A 19,027-nucleotide genomic window follows, 5' to 3' on the forward strand; every position below is an offset into this window, starting at 1 on the left:
GCTCGCTTTGCTTCGTGTTTACGGTGGAGTTTTACTTAGTTTTAGAATAAACTTTAACTTAAGTTACTGGTGATAAAAATTAATTTTATTGCATCTAGTTTTAGCTTTTGTTGCCTTTTTTTTTTTAAATAATTAATAGTAGATTATAGGATAGTAAATTATAGTTGTTACTAAGTAACTTGTTTAAAAATCCATTTTTATTTATGCCTAAAAAAAGATATTAAGTAAACATGATAAAAAACTGTCCATTATTATAAAAAATCTAGAAAGATATATAAATAATAAATTAAGTACAGAAACCACTAGATATAATAATAATTCACATTTTTTGAGATCTAGGTAAAATTTGGAAATACGATTACAGAAAAGGTACCTTCAGTTCATGACAATGGTCTGTACACAGTTTCATTTAAAATATTTTCATTTAATAGTAGGTATCTGTTATATAAAGTAATAGTCCAAATACGTGGCGGAAAGCGAGGAGAACGGAGTGTTAATGTACTTGGTTCTCTCTGCCTACCATTGCTATATGCAAAATATGAAGCTCAACTCATTTACTTTGGATTCAAATAAATTATATAGTGATATTATTTTAAAAAATATTATAAATATCTATTAATTGAATATATTCGACGCCACAATGCCATCTGTAGCGCTTCCCTAAATATTATTGTACGTTCATTCACACAACAATAATATACAAAAAGAAATAAAAATAGTAAAATAAATCAACAATTTTTAAAATTTTATGTTATTGCCCCATATAATAACAAGAGGAAAATAAATACATAACTATTTACACAGCTAACTATATAATACAGTCCTACCTAATATTCACAAAGGGATATGTAGTCTGGTACCTATTAAGTCTTAACTAATGATAATTCATTAATATTAAAGCAAAGGAACATTTCAAAATGCCGGTCGGTTTTACACTGTGAAGGGAAAACTAGTTAAAAGCCTCTAGGCAAGTTTAAAACTAAGAAAGTCATTTTCACGTGTTAAGAAGTGATTCTATACTGAACGGATTGTGTTTCCTTGTTCCCCCATTTTTGGACAGATCCTGGTCGGTGCTAGAACTGCCGCTTAAATCTAAAGACACTGCCCGTCCCGAATCGAAGTCGAATTTGTCGAAATTTGCAGCTGCTGTGCTGAACTGTTTGAAGAAAGAGGTCTGAGGATCAGGGAGTGGACTGAAATTTCTTGCGGAGTGACCATCTGATGTGGAGCTATCTGAATTATTTATTGCATCAGCGCCAGAAGGTGCTCGGAGCCTTCCTGACAGTGAAAAGTCTTCTGGTCCCGAATCGTGGCAAGAGTCTCCACCAACCACATCTATCATACATTCTTCTCCGTCAATTTCTCCGTCAGAATCAGAGTATAGTCCACTATTTCTGTGTTGCGCTAGATATTCAGCTTTGAGCGCCTCCAGGTCCACTGCGATGCCCTTCGCACGTAGCTTTCTTGCTTGTCTCTCTAATGCTTTTGCCAACTTCTTTCTTCTTCTCGCCCTGTAGAAAATTGTAGGGCCAAATTAGTATAGAACCTAATAGTAATGAGATATAAGTGAATAATATTTTATGTAGCAAATTTAAAAATGCATTTTTTGAATAAAAAACCGAAATCGGTTTGTCCTGTAATCTCCTCACCTCTCGCGTGCCCTCAGCTCATGAGGAGGTATTGGTTCTCCAGAGCAGGACTGTGGGTGAGCGTTGTGAGCTGGTCGCCCAGGACCTTTCTTTGTGTGCTCCTTTTTACGCCACTTTGCGCGGCGGTTTTGAAACCATACCTGTTGGCAAAATAAGAATAAATAAGTCTAAAATACGATTATTATATGCACCATTTAGATATCTAAATGACAATTAATTTTTATTAAGAAATACAGACAATTACTAAAGAAAAAACATGTAATGTTGCAACAATAAAACTTAATTAGCATTTAACCCTTTAGTACCTACAGTGTAACTTAATCCTCTTATAATATTGTAAAAAAATATTAAAGAATATTAAAGGTCAATAGTATAATTTATGTTCATATAAGAACATCATTAGGGATATTTATAGATTTTTATTTTTTTTATGAGGCCAGACGTGGTGTACCACAAACGTGTAAACGCGACAGGTTGTGGGTTTGATTTCCACTTGAGAAATATAAATATTTAATATTTTTTTATTTCTTCTTCGCTCTGGCGTCGATGCCGAAATTGCGTTAAATTCCGAATTCCCCTCAACATGCCAGAAATCGACGGAAAGTGGGAAGCGGAGTGTCTTAACACTAAACCCCCTCTGCCTAGCCTGCTATATGCGGGATACAGCGTGAATCTGATTTTTTTTACAGTTACAAATTGATCTCACTCTTCCTTTAGATATTAATTGTAATAATTTATTGAATATATTGTTCTGCAGTAAAACGTGCTTTGTTCAATAATGATGTCGGCATATGCAATGTCAGGTCTTTGTCAGTTATGAATACACAAGTAGTCTTCATTTATTAGGAGTTATATGAAAAAATTAATACTTTTTTCCTGCATGTAGCAGGATAGGCAGAGGAAACCTAATATCAGAAGAAGAAGAAGACACTCCGTTCCTCATTTTCCCAAATATCTGAAGATCATCGCGTGTTGAGTGGCACAACTCTACGCCGCACTAGCCTCGACACCAGAGCGAAGAAATAAAAATATAAAACATTTAATTTCCTCTAATTAGGGTTCGATTCCAGAACCTGTCGTGCTTACAGTCACCCTCTAGTACTCCTGCGCCATATCTGGCCTCTAAAGAACATAACAACGTAACAAATAGTATAAAAGTTAGAAAATTTAGATATAAAAATATTATATTAACATATGCTGTAGAATTAAGCGCTTTCATAATAAACTGACAAAAAAACTAATTTGCTGTAAACGTATTGGAGGTTGGATGACAAACGGTGGACTTTACGACCAAGCCGCCTCTAAGCCCGAACACAAGTTAATGATGCTCGAAGGGCTTGGTGTTATAATTTAATAAAATAAATATGTATCATATCTTGAGGCTACCGTGGTTCATGAGTGTAGCGTGCGTTCGATTCCTAGTTGGGGGAAATTACATTAAATTACTCATGTTCTCGGCACTCAAAGTCTGACAAGTCAATTATAATTTATTTATTTATTTTTTATTTATTTTAAATTGGGAAACAAACAGCATTTACAATACTTTGTAGTATAATACATATCCATATTCCACCTGCCAATAAAGTTTCCACTTATAAATGAAACATTCACTCCATGTTTCATTTATAAGTGGAAACTTTAACGTTTCCACTTATAAATGAAACATGCTTTATATGTTGCTAATTAACAATTAAAAATTAAATTTACGGTCCAAAAAGAAATAATCAAAAAAAAAAAATTTTTTACGAAGGAAAAGGTTAACATTTACATTAGGTTAAAATTTACAGTTGAATTTTGTCGATAATTTTACACGAAAATTGTTTCAAATTCAAATTATGAGCTTATATATCATAGAAAAGTTTACTGTCAACAGAAAAATGTGGGGAACGGAGTGTTTTAACACCAGGTGCCCTCTGTCTAGCCTAGTGTGTGCGGGATACAGCGTGAAGCTAAAATAAAAAATATATTATTGCATATCTCACTTGACTAAATAATCAGCTTACGCTGTATTCCGCACATAGCAGAGTAGGCAGAGGGAACCACCGCGCCCAACCTCGACAACAGAGCAAAGAAATGAAATAATTAATTTAAATAAATATTTCATTTCTTCGGATGGGGATCGAACCCACAACCAGTCGTTTTTACAGGCACATTTGTGGGCACAAGTGTGCGCCACGACTGGCCTTAGTAATTTATATATTTAATATATAATATATATTTAATTTATTAAATAATAAATATATATACGGTACGTTTTCTTCCACGAGTAGTCACGCTCCAGGATCCATTAACATTACACACTGTTCAAAACAATAGCCCTAGCGAATTAACAATGGAATAAATCGAATAACTCGATATTACTTTTTAAAATAATTAGAAGTCAATTATGTATAGGAAAAATAATTATATTATATAAATTAAATTATTGTTTTTCTTATCGTATTTTATATATTTTTATGGCATTGTTTTGTTTATCAGGCATAAAATCTTAAATTTAATATAATTTACATTTTTCTTTATTAAGAATTAATTAGTAGTAATTTTGTATAATTGTAATATTTTTAATAAAGTATAGCCGCTATTAAGAGTTAAGCTCTGTTGAATTGGTTAGAAAAAAATCTCTTTTTTCCTTTGCTTCACGATGTTTCCCGCACTCAGCAGAGTATGGAGGGGGAACTTAGTGTTAAAACACTTCGTTTCGCATTTCTCGTCGAATTCTGGAAGCATTTCGTGTTAAATGGCGGAACTCAACGCCGCATTATGCCTTGGTACCGGGGAGAAGACATTAAAATACTTCACTTCCTCGCTTGTCTTTTATGGACATCATTTGATTTCCAAAAAAAAACGACATTTTAATCACAATCTACAATCAATAAAAAAAAAGTTTCTATTTATTATGTAGGTAACACAAATACATACTGAATTATCGAACCCGTACAAGAATTAATAGCAGCACGTAGCACATAGGTATATAAGGTAACTTTTTAATTAACCTCGAAGTCGGGACCTAATCGAAATACATTGATTACGGAATAGAATCCGAACGGTCGGCGGTAATGGGTTCGCTCGTTTCCGATAATGACCACCTCCTCCTCCTCCCAACGGGTGCTCCCCCCCAAACTCTTCTTTAGACTACCTATATATAATTACTAGAGACACCGTGGCTTCGTCCGCTTAAGCAAATTGTTAAATTATGTATAAATTGTACCTATTTGTTATCTAAATCCGTTCAGAAGTTTTTGCGTTAGAACAAACGTTCATCCGCTCAATTAGCTCTTAGTTTTGCTATCTTATGTACAGTATCTATAATTTTTTTTAGCGTTACGTAGTATCCCGTACATAGCAAGATGGACAGTGGGATCCTGGAACCTAATCAGACAGAAACTCCGTTCCCCATTTTTCGCCAAATTCTGTGGCACTGCTTGTTGTGTGGCGGAACTTAACGCAGCGCTTTGCCTCATTACCAGTGCGAGGAATAGAAAATATTAAACGTTTTATTTCCTCGAGTAGGAACTAAACCCACAACCTATCACGTCTATTTCGCATACTTGTGCCCATAAGCCACGACTAACTCTATTATTATGAAACATTTCTCTTAATCAGCGGAAAGCAGCATACTAACTTAAAATATAGTCTTTAACACCAACATTATTATATATTTTACAAAAACATACATGTTTCATGTAAATAAGCTGTTAAACAAACATATATATTACTTATACCGTCAGCAAATAAGAAAGAAATCGCACAATCACGCAGCAGCCCAATCGTGAAAGCGTCCCCAGAGTACCACCTACTTATAGAACCCACTACCATCATCCGTACGACATACGTGGAAATCGTATTGTCTCCAATTGGCGGTTTCACCCCAACTTGTAAATAAGAGTATCGATACATTTACTTGTATCTGTTGTGTTTTGGGGGAAGTCCCCTTTTCCCCATCTCGCGGTTGGAGCAATGAAAATGTCTTCTCTTGATGCGTATAATTTCGTCACGTTGCGATTTTGTGATGTAATTTTTTGGGGATTTCCCTTATTATGAAAATAATTGTTATTTTTTTATTGGGTTTTGTGTTGTTGGTTATGTTATGTTATTTATAGATTTGGTTGTTTTTAAAGGTTTTCAAATTTTGAAAGAAAAAACTCAACGCCATGCTTTGCCTGTACCAAAAAACGAAAATATTAAAAAATATATTATATTTAATAATTTAAAATTAATTTAAGTTTCATATGAATTATCAATAACAAAACTATATATTTCAGTGGAAAGTGGAAGAATAATTCTTTATATTACTTTCAGCCTCAAAAAGTATTCCCGCATTTTTGAAATTACTAAAACAATTAAAATTATTTATTTATCGTAATTATAATTGCACTAAATTATTTCCTAAATCGATCTTGTTTATCGTATAAAATGATATAAACACAGAATATTTTCCACTTCACCATCAAACCCTGAGATCTCATGTCTATCTTTACTAAGCCTAGGGCGGTGGCGGCGTCACGTAAGATACGCAAGAAAGAGAGAAAGAGCTTCCAAGCAAGGATGAGGGATAAGGATGAAGAGACCTCCTTAAATTTTATATTCTATCCACATTTTGTCGCCTAAGCGTTCCATTTAGTGTGCCATATTTAAACCACGTTTTTTCCTTTTCTTGTCAGCCAAGCTGAGGTTGTAACGTGATTTTCTATCTTATTTTTCTTTTACTTTTCTCTTTTTCTTTTTACTTTAGGCCCTCGCGGATGTATGCGGAATACTGATGTGTGCGTACCGCCTCAGTTAGGGAATGAAATTGGCATATAAATGTAAATTTTATGCTATGAATTTTAAAATGAAGTCGATACTTCCTCGCATACCGGCGCGCCCTTTCCGCAAGTTTGCGGGGATAAAATTAGATTAGAATTTGCTATTTTTGGTAAAGAATGGGCTTTTAACGGTTTCGAGACCCCTTTTGTGGTGTTAGACCGTTATTTTGTTGAAATGTGGGGAGGAAAGTCGTGGACGGCTACATTTAGTTGTAAATACTTAGAAATTTTACTAATATAATAAACTAATATCATTCAAAAGTATATATTTCATTGTAATACAATAAAAATTGCAGCTTATAAAAAGGAAATAAAGAAAACTTTAACAAAATAAGAAAGCCCATTTCCACTGAACCCCATTCAAAATGTCACCGCCAACACGAAGAGGGAAATAGAGGAATCAAAGACCAAAAAAAAATCTACTTTACAGACGAAAACAACTCACTTAAACTTTATTGAGCTGTAATCGAATTGTGACGTCCCTGCACCGCGCCGGGGGCCGTAGCTCGCGATATATAGCTATCCTTATCTGACCCGACCATTTAAATCTATGCTATTCAATCTTGCCGTCTCGCTCGCGTCCCAGGGGTGCCGCCGATGGCAATCTTTTGATTTATACCAACTATTAGGAGGAGGTAGTCTGTCTTTGGATACAATCGATGTTAGTACTGATTATAGAAATAGATTTGAGCGAGGCCCTCTCGGGAAATTTGCTTGTTTAGTAATGTTTTGACCGTTTGAATAACTTGGATATTGTATATTATAGATAGATTTGTTTAGGTAAACGTAAAATGTCGAGATTTTAAGTTATTCATTTGGTACTTATTCAAAAATAGCAAAATGAAAATTCTTAATCTAATATTTATTTCAATTTTCTTCGATTTGTTTTCGAGGCAAAGCCCGGCATTGTGTTGTGCCACTCAATGTGCAAAGGTACTAAATTTGGGGAAAATTGGGGAACGGAATGTCTTAACACTAGACACTGGGTTCCCTCTGCCTACCCTGCTGTGTGGTGATATAAAATAGAAACTACATTAAAATCTTTACAACTCAAACATTTAAAGGATAATATGAAATTCGTCTACAATCCCACTCGAAGAGGCCGAGGTAAAAACCTTGTCCCTGAAGGCCGCTTATACGGTATTCTGGGTAAAGTAGCCCTTCATTTATATTGAACGGAACTAAGGCTTGTATGCGTTGCCGAAGCAATTTTATCAATAGTAGGTATTTCAAAGGGAAAAAGATTAAAGGCGACCAATTTTGCGAATCTATATTTCCCTCTTGTCTATTTTTCCCTATTTTTTGTGGAAGGGAGTAGGTATAATAAATCTTTTTTTTTTGGTTTCATGCTTAGTCTTCTACACATCGTGTTTCGCTTTCAGTTCGAATTTGAATTACTGTGTGTTGAATAGCGGAATTCAACGCCTTACTTGGCTTACCAGAGTGGGGAAAAGGTATATGGAATAATTCCTTCCTCTGAGTTGAGATTGAACCCATACAAAACATTTATATATAGTCAAAAGCTACCCTTTAAGCTAACCTTTCTCAATCAGCGGAAAAACATTTTAAAAATATTATTTGATACAATATATTTTAAAATGGGTTTAAACTAACAATAACTAAAGACTTAATTAATATCTTTCAAAGAAAACATTTTTGTTTTCATCGAACCATTTTTGGAGGTTTAGGCGATTTTTTTGCCTTCTTAACTAATATAAATGTATTTACTATATAAAGACAGACAGATAAATTATATGATAATTTGGTCCAATAGCGTATATTACTATTTGTGATAGATTTACCTAATTAATTATGTATAATTTGGGCGTATATATTTTAACAATACATCTAGGTAAATCGAAACTCGACATAGATGCGTTAATTTTGTCTTTTAATTAAGATTTTAATATTAGTTATATAAGAATATCCATTGAGGTCGTGGTGGAGTAGAGGCACAAGCCTGCTACTAGAAACGCGACGGTTGTGAGTTCGATTTCCACTTAGAGATATTTAATATTTTCATTCCTTCGTTCTGGTAAAGAAGCTAAACGCGGCGTGAAAATTCCCCATTCAACGGGAAATATCTTAATGGGAACGGCGTGTCTTAACACTAGGTTTCTAGTTAACCATATGTTAAAAAATTGTATCTTATTTTTTTTTATTACAAAGGTTCCCTGCAACTGTCGCAAAAAAGGGTACCTTAAATCGATATGACTTTCTAACGTTTAGATTGATCCCTTCAGTGAACTGTTAAATTGGAATATGAATAAAAATTTGGTAGAATTTTTTTGGGGAATTTATATTGTATAAATATTATTTTTTTAGCTTCAAGCTGTATTTTGCACATAGCAGGGTAGGCAGTGGGAACCTAGTGTTAAGACACTACGTTCCTCACTTTCCACCGAATTCTGGAGGCTTTGGCGTGTTGAGCGGCAGAACTCAACGCCGCGCTTTGCCTCGACGCCAGAGCGAAGAAATGGAAATATAAACGTAAATAAATATTTCACTTCCTCGAGTGGGGATCGAACCCACTACCGTCGCACCTTTGTGCCGCTGCAGTACGACGATGATGTATAAGTAATCATATTTATCATATTCTAAACTGGGCAACAAACTATAAATCTAAAAATAAACCCAGCCACCATATTGTAATTTTCATTTTCATCGTAAACACAAGCCCTAGGTGTGAAACGAATGAAGATGTCAAGCGTAAACCCTGACAACTGCCACTTTCGTCACAGACTAAAAATATTTAATAACCAGCTTTAGTCGCGTCGTAAAGTTATCTTTAACTATTGTATAGTTAACTTTAATTTTAGACACAGTTGTGAATAGTTAAATACTGCTTTTTAATAGTTAGTTGTGTGTTTTGTTTTTTTTTTTATTTATTTTTTTCACACTTATGATGTAATTGGTATAGTATTGCCATTGTGTTGAGTTGTTTTTTTTGTAGGTCCACACTGTATCTCGCATATAGCAAGCAGGATAGACCGGGAGAACCTACTACTGCCTGTACTCTATGTTCTATTTTCCATCCAATTTTCAAGATAGTTCGTGTTACACGAACTTCTTCGTCGTTCTGCATCCAAATACTATACTTAAGAATATTTATACATAATCGGGATTTACCTACTCTTGGTAGAGTTAGCACCACAGTACGCATTGGGTACCGCCAATTATCATTAAATTAAAGTTACATACTTCAAAAAGGAAGTAATAGAATATCTCATTCGTGTTTTTGCCTCATAAAATAGGAAACATTTATGGAATTCCGAAAAGTATAATTTATATATCAGACAAAAGCTGTTAAGATCTTCCTATGTCTTTTAAGACTACAAAAAATTTTTATTATAGAAGCCGATAGAACATACATGTTTTTTGTAGTGTCACGCTATACGACGGTAGACAGACGGAACCTAAAGTTGAAACACTCCGTTCCTCACATTCCGCCAAATCATCATATGAGTACACTAGCGACCCTCTTGCGGCTTCGCCCGCTTTTCCTACTGGATTATTCATATAATGTATGTTTGCAAAGCAATTAAGATAATGTGAAAATTAATTAAACCCTAATGCAACCCGCATTTTCGTAGTTTCAATAAGGATTTTCCAATTGCTTTACACAGCAAGGATTTTTTTAGTAGGTACCGTAATTTTAAATCTTTGCTACTAATCTTTTCAAGTACTTATTAAAATATATATAAATGACTATTTTTAGATAGTTAAATGACTACTTTTAAACGGAAGAAATTATAAACAAAAACCTACCTACTAATAACTACTACAAAAAATAGGAAACCAAATATATCGCGCTGAAATAATACATTCAACTCCAATTATCCAATACGTGCAAACGCATCTAAATCTTCGTTGCTATAGAGACAGGCGGGGTTTTTTTCCGAGCTTGTGGTTAATGCTGAAGAGGGTATTCTGTCCCTGATGAAAAGCAAGCACTACGTGGCTGCCTGTGAGGAAAATTAAATAGAATGCATTGGCCGGGAATCGAACCTGGGCCGCCCTCGTGGCAGGCGAGCATTCTACCACTGAACCACCGATGCTTGTAAGCTAGGCGGGCGCGGCGGACACATGGCGAGTGGCGAGCCGTTCCGCAGCAAGGATTTTTTTATATTGTAACAACTTCTAAAGTACTTATTAAAATGAAAAACAGTAAAAGACAGTTTTGGTCTACATTAAATGGCCAACGTAACTAATATACTTATTTATATGCTGAGAGTAAGGGATAAGTGAAACTTGAATAACATACAGCTGATGTGTCAACGGCGGGATGTGTCAACAATTAAATGCATTTTTCTGTACAACTATTCGCAATTTCGAAATATTGTAAAAAGAAAATTTTATCTTCGTTTAACGTAGAAATTTAATAAAGTATTTTAAAGGATAAGGATTAATACCATTATGGAAAAATATCGCTCACAATAAAAAATATATTGAAATTATTATTTTTAGACAGAAATATGATCACTACACGTTATTTTTAAAAGATACGAATATGCTGGCGCGGACTTTTTTGTAGATCTTATTAAGAGGAACAATACTCCAGTACATTATATTCATGTAGTACTTACCATTAAAGCAGCGCATGCGGAAAGTGTCCCAACGGGTAGGACTTTATACACATTTATCGTATTTATGTTAATTTACAATAGAATGTACAAATAATAAACTATATATAAACCTTCTACGAAAAATACTCGACCTAATGGTGAAAACCGCATCAAAATCCGTTGGGTGGTTTAGAAGAAGAAGAGTTAGAAACAACAGACAGACACGAAAAGCGACTTTGTTTTATAAGATATAGGATAGGATAGGATATATAAGCACAATATTAAAAAGTACTAACCGCTACTCTGCTTTCCTTCAGATCCAACCTCATCGCCAGAGCCTCCCTCATAAACACATCAGGGTAATGAGATGCTAAGAATGCCCGCTCTAACTCCTCCAGCTGCCAGGAATTGAAATTAGTTCGTGAACGTCGTCGTTTGCCACTGTCGCCGTCGTCATCGCCGATTCCACCTAGAACAATGATATAATTTTCATTAGTTTTGTTTTGTTATTTTCGAGGCATTGTATGTTTAGTGGCGGAACTAAACGCCGCGTTTTGCTTCGATACTAGGGCGAAGAATACTAAAATGAAGCTTATCCACTGAAATAAAACTTAATATAAAAATATATAAAATATATAAAAATGTATAAACAAAAAAAATACATTTTAAAATCATAATTCCAAGTTATAATTTATATATAAAATTTCCACCTTATACTAGCCTACAAAACTCATATAAAAAACAATAACAGTACAAGATGCTGTTGTCTTTCTGTATGTTCACCGTACATTATAGCCAAGACGTGGTAAGCACGAGTGTGGCGAATTACAAGGCATGGCACGAGCTCTACCATTACTCCATGCTGGAGCCAACACAGTTACTTAATGTTTATTTTATGCAACGTAGCCTGTCGTGGCGACAGGTTGCGGGTTCAATTCCCACTCGAGAAAATTAAATGTTTAATATTTTCTTTACTTGTCTCTGGTGTCGAGGCAGTGTAGCGTTCAGTTCCGCCCCTCAATACATAGTGCCTCCAGAATTTGGCGGAAAGTGAAGAACGAAAATGTCTTGGTAACGGAGTATCTTAAGATTAAGTTCCCAGGTTCCCTCTTGTATGTACGTAAATAATAGTGTTATAAACCAAATTATAGCAATTTAAGGCTAACTGATCTATTATTGAAGCAAGTATCATCGAGTATGACATGATGATACGAATCATCTCATATAAAATTTATACAATTGCATAGGAAGGTCAACCCTTCGAAAACAAGGCTAAAGTTCAAATTTTAAATCAGTGTTTATTTCTCAGGTTCACGCTGTATCCCGTATATAGAAGGGTAAGGAGAGGGAACATGTTAAAAAATTCCGTCCGCGCCCGACCGAATTTTCGAGTCATTTCGTGTTGAGTGACGGAACTCAACGCCGTGATTTGCCTTGTTACCAGAGCGAAGAAAGAAAAATATTAATATATAATAACTAATTTCTTCGAATGGGGATCAAACCCGCTACCGTCGCGTCTGAATAAATTGTATTTCTTATAATAAAACAATACAAAAATATAAAATAAAACCATTTATCCTATAAAAGTAAAACTATTAGAGTATTTAATATAAAGTGCACACCTCCATTGAAAGGCATAAAGAAGTTAGCGCGATATAGCCTTAAATGTTTCCAATCATCGCGAACGCAGGATTGAAATGAAAAGACATAATAATAAAGAGGTTTCAAGCTAGTCCATTTGGACAATCCTTGCGCCGTTAAAATAAAGCCGCGGCCTGGGGCTCATAAAAAACAGATAATCTCCAACAAAGCGTTAGAACAAGTTTCAGAAAATAGAATATAATTTCTAATTTTCCCGGCCATTTTAATTAAAAATGGTCCCGCGAGGGAGACGCCACAACGTTTACACGGGGGTTGGAAAGGGACAGACGTAAATTACCAGCTCTGTCTTTAAATCTAAATAAATTACAAGTGATTAAGAGGAACACGCTTCTGTTACACTGAATACGTTATATTGTTGCTTTTAATTTATTATCTCTTTTTTTTAATACTTCAGGAAGGTAGCCAATTAGAGAGAACAATAATTTCAGTTTGTTATTCCTTATAAAAGCAAAGCGCGGCGTTGAGTTTCGCCATTCACGACGCTTAGAATTGGACGGAAACATGAAAAACGGAGTGCCTTAGCTCTAGGTTCTCTCTACCTAAAAAAATATAATCCTTGCTGGCAAATCACCGTGCGTGTTACTTGCCAAGACGATCAATGAGTCATATAGTCGCCTTAGAGGAAAGCTAATTTAGATGTGTGAGAGAGGGACAGGCTTATATAGCTAATGAGGGGAATGAAAGAGACGACTACACTTATTGTATTAAAACAAACGACCGCCTTGGGCCCGAAGAGAACAGTTTTGGCGCGCTTTAATTTAGTCTGGTTCAATGTTTTAATGGGGAGGAGGGGGGAGTCCCACTAAGTATCTATTTTGAGGGTTGTATAACTCGGTTAATAAATTCGTACAGTTAATAATTCTACTTTGTTAGCTGTTTCGCTATAAATAATGGCGGAGATAGCGATTGTTTTGGTGTGTGACGGGTATATTGTTTGTGTAATTAGTGGGTAGTTTATTAATAATGTTTTGGAAGTCTTTTTGGGTAAGTTTGGGAAGCACTACAAAGAAAACGCTATATACTATGAAGAAATTGAATATTTGCTAAAATTTATATTTCCATTTCTTGGCTCTTGTGTCGAGGCTGCGTTGTGTTCCGCCACTCAACACGCAATGTTTTCAGAATTAAGCGAAAACTGGGGAACCGACTGTTTTAACACTAGGTTCCCTCTGCCTACCTTGCTGTGTGATAAAGCGTGAATCTAATTTTTTTTTTTAAATAAAAGAAAGAATAATTGGACATTTATATAAAAATATCAAATAGAATGTAACGTAAAGCAGCGTAACACTAGATCTATAATATAACAGAAAATATCGTCATCACGCAGCGCTCGTAAAGATAGCATCACGTCAAATAAGCAATAAATTCATATCAAACAATAGCCAGATATAATAAAAGATAAATTATTTCCCCTTTTTACTGTTTCTATAATAGAAGCGAATTATTGAATTGAAATTGACTTAAGAATATAATCAATATTTACTTCCTTCAGTTGAAAATATATTGGCGATTGCTACTTAATGTGGTTTGTTTTTTTTTTACTTTTTGCTTATAACAGTGTAGGGAGAATATAGAGTCAAGACACTCGTATTTACGCGCTTTTGACTCGAGTTAGAGGCATAATGTTATAAATAGCAGAATTTTCTGTTTCTAATGTTTTTTCTATCTAAACAGCTATATGTCAATACAGCGAATAATTAACAAAAAGAAAAAAGTATTTTTAACATTTTACGTCATCGCTGTTCGACACGCGAAAAAATGAGAACGGAATATTTTCTCACTGGGTCTCACCCATAGCGTAGTAAGCTAAAATTAAGGTTAACGTCACAAAATCTTCTTCCATTAAGAATATTCACTAATATCTATATATATAAAATCGAAATGTCACTCACTCAACACGAAATCTCAGAAACTACAAGTGCTAGGAATCTTAAATTTTGCATAAGAGCTACTTATAGGACGTAGGTGCTCGCTAAGACGGGAATTTGCAATATTCGACTCCTAAGGGGTTGTTTTTGGGGTCGAAAGTTTGTATGAAACTTCGTTACTACAAATGCTAGGAGTCTCAAATTTTGCATAGACGTCACTAGGACGTAGTCTTGGAGACAGAAATTAATAATAACATAGTTCACGCGGGTGAAACCGCGAGCGAGCCGCTAGTATTTACTAAATAACATATTTTAAGCAATACAAAGAGGATCCCAGTGATACGTTTTACTATCAATATAATACCACCACTTACAAAGTCTTACGAGAAACCATTGGATTGCGATATTGATCTTTTCTATGAATAAAATAAAAATATTAGGTCGTTATGTCGCTAAGAGTATTTTCGAGCTTACGAGAATGTAGAGTGGTTATCATGTATTTGGTATGAGAATGGAAAAGTGAAATCTAGTTTATTTTATAGCGTTTATTTTATTTCATACTAGTTTTTGTGGGCGGCTTCGCCGGTATAGTCTGGTAAAGATAATTGAGTATGACTGACTGACTAAATGATTGGCTAGCATAAAAAAAACAATTTGAACCAGTAGTTGTTGAGATTAGTGTGTTCAAGCAAACAAACTCTTCACTTTTATAATACTTAATAGCATAGATTGAATTTATAAATACTTTTTGTTTATTAATTAGCTGAAGTAAATTATTAAACTATATTAAATATTTTTTCTTTTTTTATCATCTTCACGCTGTACCCCGCACACAGCAGGGTAGGCAGAGGGAACCTAGTGTTAAGGCACTCCACTTTCCCCACTTTCTGTCGAATTCTGGAGGACTTGCGTGTTGAGTGCGCGAACGAGTGGAGATCGAACCCACAACCGTCGCGTTACAGGCACACTCTTGTGCCGCTGCGCTACGACGGCCTCAATAACAAACTAATTTTTCTATAACGTTATTTTTTTTGTTAGTACCAAAACATTTAAGAATTACTCAATTCAATTATATTCATAAAGTATTTTAACCGTTTACTCTAATTACAGCAATAAACCTAAGCATTCAGTTTGATATTTCTGTGAAATATAATTAATGTTTCAGTAGATATCTATCAAATTATCTGAATCCTAAAGTGGACTAACCTTTATGCAGTTTAAATTACAGGTGAGGTTCATATTGGAATTGTAACAAGGCAACTTAGAGATAGCAGGGAGGGGGAACCTAGTGTCACGATCCTCCTTGCCAATATTCTGCGTATTTAGAGGTGGAAGTCAAGGATGCTGCACTTTGCCTCGACACCAGAGCTAAGAATTAAAAATATTAAATATTTCGTTTTCTCAACTGGAGATCGAACCCACAACCTGTTTCGTTTACACGCTTGTGCCTACGCGCCACGAGATTGTGATACTTGATATATCTGTAATGATTTTAGATTACTATATAGATTTTGGATGTACTATATAGAATTAACAGCTAAAAATGTCTAAGACAAATAATAGAGACGTAGATCTATCAATTTAAACTATTATTACCTACGTAGTAAGATGAAGCCAATTTTAAAAAAATGCTCGCTCCTACTATAAAGTTATAGTAATATCAAAACAACAAACAATATTCAAAGTTTCTTGATCGATAATTCTGTAAATATGCTTACACCTTAAGGTTTAGGATCTCTTTTATTTTTTTGTATAAATTTTCTGCAAAGGTGCAAAATTATAAGCATTTCTTAGATATTATAAAAAGTTAATAAAAATAGAGTGGAATTATTTGACATTTTTCTTTTTCTTCTTTACTGTATTGTGTAATAAAAAGAATTACAAGTACCAAAAAAAAACATTAAGGAGTGCTCCTTTCAAAAGATAAATAAAATCGCAAATACATACGTGTTAAGCCCCACTTTATGAATTCTTAAAATATACAACGAAATCGAATCATGTCTTCATAATTTCGTATACCGAGAATCAATTACCGACGTCCGTGTGGGTGTAACGTGTAGTTTAAACTTTAAGGTTACTTTACCGTTGCCGTAATTTTGTAGGATGAAAAAAAAAAGTGTTTTTATGTTCACGTCAAAATTAAAGCGCCAATTTTGACAGTTCGATTAAATGTCATAATGTTTTGGATTATTACAGGTTTATTATATGGGAAATGCAATAATAATTTATGTAAATATTTATTTTAATTTAATACTTTATAATTTTTGTCAAGGTTTAAGGTTTATCTTATTATTTACTTGTAAGTTTTGCCAGAATTTTCATCGTAATTATAAATAATAAATAATTTTAAAGGTAAAAATTAATAAAACAAGATATAGTTACCTACTTAACATACAAATATTATATCTTTTAAATATAATACTCATGAAGTCTTGAATAAATCATAAAATTTAAAGCCAACAACTGACAATTGTTTATAGACTGTAAAGCAAATACTGTTGGACTTTAATTTCGTTATCGATAATGTTCACACTAATAATAATCGAATCGGTAGTACGTTTTCCAGAATCAAATTAAATCGATCCAATTTTTCTCGAGTGTCGTAATTGTGTGGTTAAGTGCAGTGTGGGTTCAAGTAATTGGATAATTGGAAAGCGATTGTAGGTCTCAATCGCGATACATATTTCTGATAAAGACATTATGTTGATAATCAAAAAGCTCAGTGATAAAGTGATGTGTAAAATCGATTTTCACTATAATTATGTGCAATATCGATTTTTAAAATAATAATTTTAAATAATCAATATGACACATGATTGCAGATTTTTAAATTTGATTTTTATAAAATATTTTTACAACTTATAAAACATATAATTAAAGAAATATAAGTCACGGAACTACGTAGTTTCCATACCATATAATTTTACTATATACGTTGTACTAGATTTCATTTAAAGCCTAAATATTTATTATCATATTTAAATTTATTAACATATTGCACTTATTTTTAATATTATAATTAAATTAGTATCAAAAGATATTTGCTATTGAAATATCTTACAAGAAGTTGAACGCTCGAGGCAACGAGGGCCGGTTCCCATCTATAATTTTGTGTCGATCCCGGGAAATTAATTTCCGAAATCACCATCAATAATAAAGTAATAATTTTAAACCTAAATACATGGCACATCACATATCTGACACATTCAACAGATACGCATTCAAAATCTGAATAAAGAATTCAATTAGTAGATTTCAACTTCAAAATCTGTCATGAAGTCATAAGTATTGATTAATTTTATGATGAAAATGCAATTAAAATTGTTTTTATTTTTATCTACATATATAAATTTTATTGATGTCTTAGTGGATATCAGTAACGCCAGCTTTAAACGTACTTATAGTAAAACGTTACAGACTACCTAAGATTAATAAATAACATATTTTAGCTTTTACTCTTCAATATAATTCGCTATTTGCAGGATATGAAAATAATTTTTTTTTTATATAAATCCGTCCCTGCTACAATGAAGACATCAGACAAGGAGTCTGGGTGCATAAAAATTTCGGTCTCATTTCATACCGTTATCTGTGAACAGAATTGAAACTTTAAAAAATATATATAAATTTAAAACTGTTATTAAGACTTTATAAATTTTTATCGTAAATAAATATAATGACATTGAAAAGCGATGCTTATTCATCTGGCGGAATCTGTATTTAAGAAGGCTGCACGTCAGATCGTCTATAAATAATTAATAGATTTATTTTAGTTTCCACCAGTACATATTCATAAAATAAAATTAATTGGGTGACAAATATATAATTAAAATTAAAAATAAAAAAATTGCAATAAAATAGCTTCTAGAGAATGTCTATCTTATAGTCGCAAAAGAATAATGACCTTTTTATTAAGTGTTAAGATCATAAATATAAACTTCAAATAAGCTTAAAGCTATAAAACTCAATAAACACATTATAAATATATATTTAATTAAATAATAATCACTTACAGTTCCATCGTAAATAACTTTTAATATAAAACCTAAGTTCTTACTTTTAATAGTATGTTATATTATCAATTAAAATAAATTTCTTATTTAATTATGTGATGTGTTGTTTTACTTCATTGTTTTTTTTTTCGTCGTTCATAGTAAAATTTGTGGCAGACCTAATAATTTCAATCTTATAATTAGTTTTTCAATATGTAAAAAAAATTGATTGGTATGAAAAATAAAATTTGCATTAAATAATTTTATGTTAGTTTCTATCTATTTATAAATTTAACTTTAAATATATTTTTTATTTTATTGGCTGTATAGAATTAAATCACAGTCGGGCAAGCAAGGAAAATTAAGACAAAGTTTTTAAAGATGGCGCCAATTAAATGACAACAACCAATTTTAGAAGTAACAGTTTTATTTTGTAAAGTGGTTTATGAAGTAGTTCAGAAATTGGCGGAAAGTGGAGAGCGGAGT

General features: G+C 33.2%; 1 protein-coding gene across 3 annotated transcripts in view; it reads right to left on the bottom strand.

The window, feature by feature from the left end:
• Positions 1-213: 213 nt before the first annotated feature.
• The window catches only part of LOC146531292 (homeobox protein unc-4-like), a 33,162-nt gene continuing 14,348 nt past the window's right edge, over positions 214-19,027 (bottom strand). The window contains exons 2-4 of one of the 3 annotated variants that reach the window (XM_085198706.1): positions 11,316-11,488; positions 1,650-1,789; positions 214-1,499 (exon numbers count right to left, since the gene is read on the bottom strand). In XM_085198706.1, the coding sequence (XP_085054832.1) occupies positions 995-1,499; positions 1,650-1,789; positions 11,316-11,488 (818 nt within the window). In that variant the 3' untranslated portion in view covers positions 214-994. Of the gene's footprint in view, positions 1,512-1,649; positions 1,790-11,315; positions 11,489-19,027 lie in introns of all 3 variants that reach the window. The other 2 variants (XM_085198705.1, XM_085198704.1) reach the window with 2 other exon arrangements.

The sequence above is a fragment of the Heliconius melpomene genome, chromosome 15 (assembly GCF_056956725.1).
Source record: "Heliconius melpomene rosina isolate 202511_hmr_F chromosome 15, ASM5695672v1, whole genome shotgun sequence".
NCBI classification, from domain to species: Eukaryota; Metazoa; Arthropoda; class Insecta; order Lepidoptera; family Nymphalidae; genus Heliconius; species Heliconius melpomene.